At 41.0% G+C, this 4608-nt stretch overlaps 1 protein-coding gene across 1 annotated transcript; it reads left to right on the forward strand.

Annotated features, from left to right (window-relative positions):
- LOC116710431 (kinetochore protein Nuf2-like) lies at nt 1–1911 on the forward strand (the record flags this gene model as incomplete). The annotated part of the gene is given in 7 exon segments (XM_032549451.1): nt 1–99; nt 188–250; nt 337–474; nt 922–1062; nt 1479–1497; nt 1500–1653; nt 1735–1911. Coding segments are annotated over 7 exon segments (759 nt in total), but the record flags the coding sequence as incomplete, so codon positions are not given.
- Between the last annotated feature and the right edge of the window lie 2697 nt (nt 1912–4608).

Here is a 4608-nt window from a genome sequence, read left to right on the forward strand (position 1 = left end):
CCCAGGACCGTCCCACCAGAGCAGCAGGCCGAGGCAGATGAGCTGGCTGCCGCTCTCTCTGAGCTGCAGGCCACCACCGTGCATGAATACCAGGAAGTGGTAGGCGCCGACACGGACACACACGGTCAAAGTTGTGGTGTGTAATGGTGTGTTCAGTTAAAGTCTGACACTGTCGTTTTCCTTTCAGAACGTCAAAAACGAAAACATTGCAGAGTGGAAAACCAAAATAGCAGAGAAGACGCAGAAGCTGGTATGTGATCCAGACTCGTATGTCTAAGCTCGCCGAGTCTCTGCTGTGTCTATAAACGTGTACATGTGTGTCTATTTGTGTTTCAGTCCCAAGTGAAGGTGGACGTCAGTAACCTGAAAGAGGACATCACCAAACTCAAGTCTCAGATCGTGGAGTCTCCAGAGGAACTGAAGAGCCAGAAGGAGAAGATGAAGGAAGCTGCGAAGAAAATCAAGAACTCCATAGTAAGTAGGAAAATGTTTGGTCTGCAGATGTAACTCGATCTTTCCTGCGTTGCGCTAGTTACTAGGATTAAACCGTCTGTTATATAAAAGTATATAACAATCTAAGGTCAACTCTATAAATCTATAAACTGGATGTATTTGGGTGAAAAATAACCAACTTCTGTAGGACAACATTACAAAAGGTTTGGGCCTAAGAGCACAAATGACTGGACAAAACCATGGCACAGATGAAGAAAAGATAAAGACGGGGAGCGCCTGATCTTAATGTCACATCATAGCAGTTTCTGAAGTGTTTAGTCAAGCATAAGAACAATCTGAGTAACAGAAGACATTTTGTGTAATTAGAATAACATAGAAATACAACCCTGTTACACAATAGAGCCAATATGTTGGGATTTCTCGCACACCCGTTTAATTTTTTAAATTTTTAATTTTTTTTACTTTAAGGCAGAAACAGACGAGTATGTGGTGGAGATGCAGAACAGGGTGCAGAGCGTGGCCCACGCTGAGGCCGAGCTCCAGCAGATGAACAGCCTGCTGCAGGACCTGGAGAGCAGCATGAACAACACCAGGCTGCGTCAGGAAGAGGTACGCTCCACTCTTACATCCACCTGGGTGTCGGGTTTCAAACCCCTAAGCTTCCATCTTTTTCAGAGACGATCCATCTGACTGAGCTATCGTTCGGTGTTTAGATGTTCGAAGCTAGAAGAGACATGCCTGCAGCCAGAAGACGATTCTACAAAATAAACGCCACACGTTTCCTATTTTTATTTGTAAAAACATTTTTCCATTCACATAACAGTTATTCAGTCACTTGTGTTGCTCTGCTGGGTGAAACCCCAACAAAACGGTTTGTGGTTGTGGTATGACAAAATATGAACAGAACAGCTGTCAGAGTGGGGAAATGTGACCTAATGTTCACTGTAGAACGCACACAGTAGAAGTTGGTAAAGGGAAAACAATATTTAAAGTTTTTTTTTGTTTCTAATGTTGCATGTTAACAGTACCAGGAGCTGTTGATTCAAGCGAGAAGATGCAAAAGGAGCTGAAAAGTCTGTGCAGCGAGGAGGTCCAGCTGAAGCGGGCTCTGGGCATGAAGCTGGATAAGGAGTGCAAACAGAACATCCGCAGGCAGAAGAAGAGAGAGACGAAGGAACAGCATGTCCAGGAAGTGCTGGGGTACCGACTCAAACGTCTCGACCCGTAGAGTTAACCTGAGCAATGCGTTCGTTTGGCAACCTAACACCAGCTGTTCTCCAGGCAGTGCAACCAAATCCACCAGAAACGCGAGGAGATGGCGGATAAGATCCAAGCGATCATCGGAGAGACCCGTCAGCTGAAGGCCAAGATCAAGAGCCTGAGAGACGTCTGCAGCAAAGAGACGGAGAAGGCCCAGGTACGTTGATGATAGGGGTGCCTCTGACGTTTAAGGGCGAAAGCTTTGCGGGGCTCTAGAGGTAGGTAATTTTAAAGACACACGTGAAAGTGTGACGTCTAAAACAAAGTTTTGACATTAAAGCATTTCTATCAACAGGACTGAAGTAAGGAAGAGAGAACATCCAGAAACATTCAAAGAAAAGAAATCCGAAAGCCTACACTGTAAAAAAAAAACGGCCTCATTTTACGGTAAAAAACTGGCAGCTGAGTTGCCAGAAGTTTACCGTCTTTATACGGTAAAAGTCTGGCAACCAAAACTGCCATTTTTTTACCGTATTTCTAAAATACGGTAAAATTCTGGCAACCAAAGCTGCCAGTTTTTTACCGTATTTCTAAAATACGGTAAAATTCTGGCAACCACAGCTGCCAGTTTTTTACCGTATTTGCTAAATGCAGGATTTCACCGTATTTTTGAAATACGGTAAAATTCTGGCAACCACAGCTGCCAGTTTTTCACCGTATGTTGTAAATGCAGGATTTTACCGTATTTTTAATATACGGTAAAATTCTGGCAACCACAGCTGCCAGTTTTTTACCGTATGTTGTAAATGCAGGATTCTACCGTATTTTTAAAATACGGTAAAATACCGTACTTCCTAAAATATTTTAAAAAAAATAAAATGTGGTTTTGCCGTAGTAAATACGGTCATGCTGACTGAGGCATAATATCTACATGAGTGAAAAACACATCCAGACTGTATGATATATTGACATTTTATTGTAAACCCTCCCCCCCAAAAAAAACTTATGGTAAATTACTGGTCTCTGTTCCTACCAGAATTTTACCATACAAATTATAGTACAACAACCAAGGAAGTGTAACTTGTCAAGCATTTCTATACAGAAAGTTATAAAGAAAATAATTTCTAATTAAACAAAAATACAGATTACGAGTAATCCACTTAAAGAAACAATTTCTATTTAAAAAGTCAAGTTAAAAAAAGAACTGATTCTATTTTATGTCCAGTTTCCTCACGGTATTACTGAGATCTGGAAAACAAAAACAAAACAAACAGTATGTGTCCACATAAGAGATAACATATTGTAGAAGACAAAATGGTGATAAAAGGATTCTTGTTCTGGGTTGAGAGTCACAAGTCGCTGAGATCAGACGTTGCTCAGGATGGTTGTAGTCTTCCCAGTCACAGGTTGAAATTGAGACTCGCATGTTGTCAATCGGGTGTTTCCTCTCTGCTGGAAAACAAAAAGAAAAAGTTAGAAAGATGCACTACATGAACATCTTATTCGCTTAAATGTTTGTTTCACCTTTGTTGACTTGCATATGGACACAGGTACTTCAACCAGGTGGTGTGATCATTTCTGACTGAAAATTCAGTAGTTAAACCTTTGTTTGTTGTCAACAGGTGTGATCCTCTGGTCTGCAACCAGACAAAATACACAAACTAAAAACAAATATAACTGTTTTAGGCAATTTATGAAATAGATACTCACCATTTATCTGAGTCTCATGAAGGCCAATAGGTTGTCTTCAACCATTTATGTAAGTTACATTTCCTGCAAGCTAGCAGAAACAAAGCTGTAAATGTGAACACTTTTCATACAGGCAAACAAATTGATACAGCTGAGACAATTTATGCTAGGTTAGTTTTTCTCAGTCACTTTTGGTGCATTTCTCGAGTCATTGTTGGCATTTACAAAACAGTAAGCGCATTTCTCAAAACAATTTGTAGAAACAGGAAAAATAGCATTTGTTTGCTTTCAAAATCCTTAGTTCAGCTCTTAAAATCCTGTCTGTTAACATATCAGTGACTCAAAATAATAAGTTATAGTCTCTCTATGTACAGATAAGACAGTCAAATCGATTAGTCATGAGAAGAGACTACAAAAGGATCATTTACGCCAGTGTTTCTCAACCCTGGTCCTCAACGCCCCCCTGCTCTGCATGTTTTAGATGTGCCTCTACTCCAGAACAGCTGATTCAAATGATTGGATGACAATCAAGTACTGCAGAAGCTTGTTAATCATCCAGAGATACAATTCAGGTGTGTGGCAGAAGGGAAATACCTAAACCTGCAGGACAGGGTGACGCTGAAGACCAGGATTGAGAAACACTGATTTACGCTTTTGCTATAATTTATTCATGGACCATGCCATGGTGATTCAGAAAGAAAAAGACAGAAATGCAGAGAACAAAAAAAGTAGAAAAGGAGCCACAGGACAATCTCCTCAAGGAAAACTGTACAGTGCTGTAGAAATTACATTACATTTTAATTTCCATAGTCACTTTGTTCCTTAACTCCACTGAGGAATCTTTTTTCCTCAGTGGGGTTAAGGAATGAACAGTAGGGTGGGAGGACCTCCATCAGCATCATGTTGTGGGTCTCAGCCATGTCCTGATGTTGGACTGATGGAAACTGGCAGATGTCCTCAGCCTCTTCTGACTCTTCTTCTGCTTTCCTCCCAACTATTTCCTCCTCAGCCTCACTCCTCTTCTTCTCTCTGGCTGTTCACTCTGCCCAGATACTTGTTCATCAGTTCTCAGACATGTAACATTGTGTTGTGTTCTGACTATATAGAGCATAATGTTGCCAACTGATGGTTCACAAGATGCACCTCCAATCTGTTTCAGAAAACTGGTTGATCGTTGGTTGAGCTAATGGTTCATACACTGACCTGTTAGAGAAACTCAGGACTCACTTGGGAGCAATTTACCAATTCAGGACAGATTTAGAAAAT

This window comes from Xiphophorus hellerii, chromosome 20 (assembly GCF_003331165.1).
Source record: "Xiphophorus hellerii strain 12219 chromosome 20, Xiphophorus_hellerii-4.1, whole genome shotgun sequence".
Classification (NCBI taxonomy): Eukaryota; Metazoa; Chordata; class Actinopteri; order Cyprinodontiformes; family Poeciliidae; genus Xiphophorus; species Xiphophorus hellerii.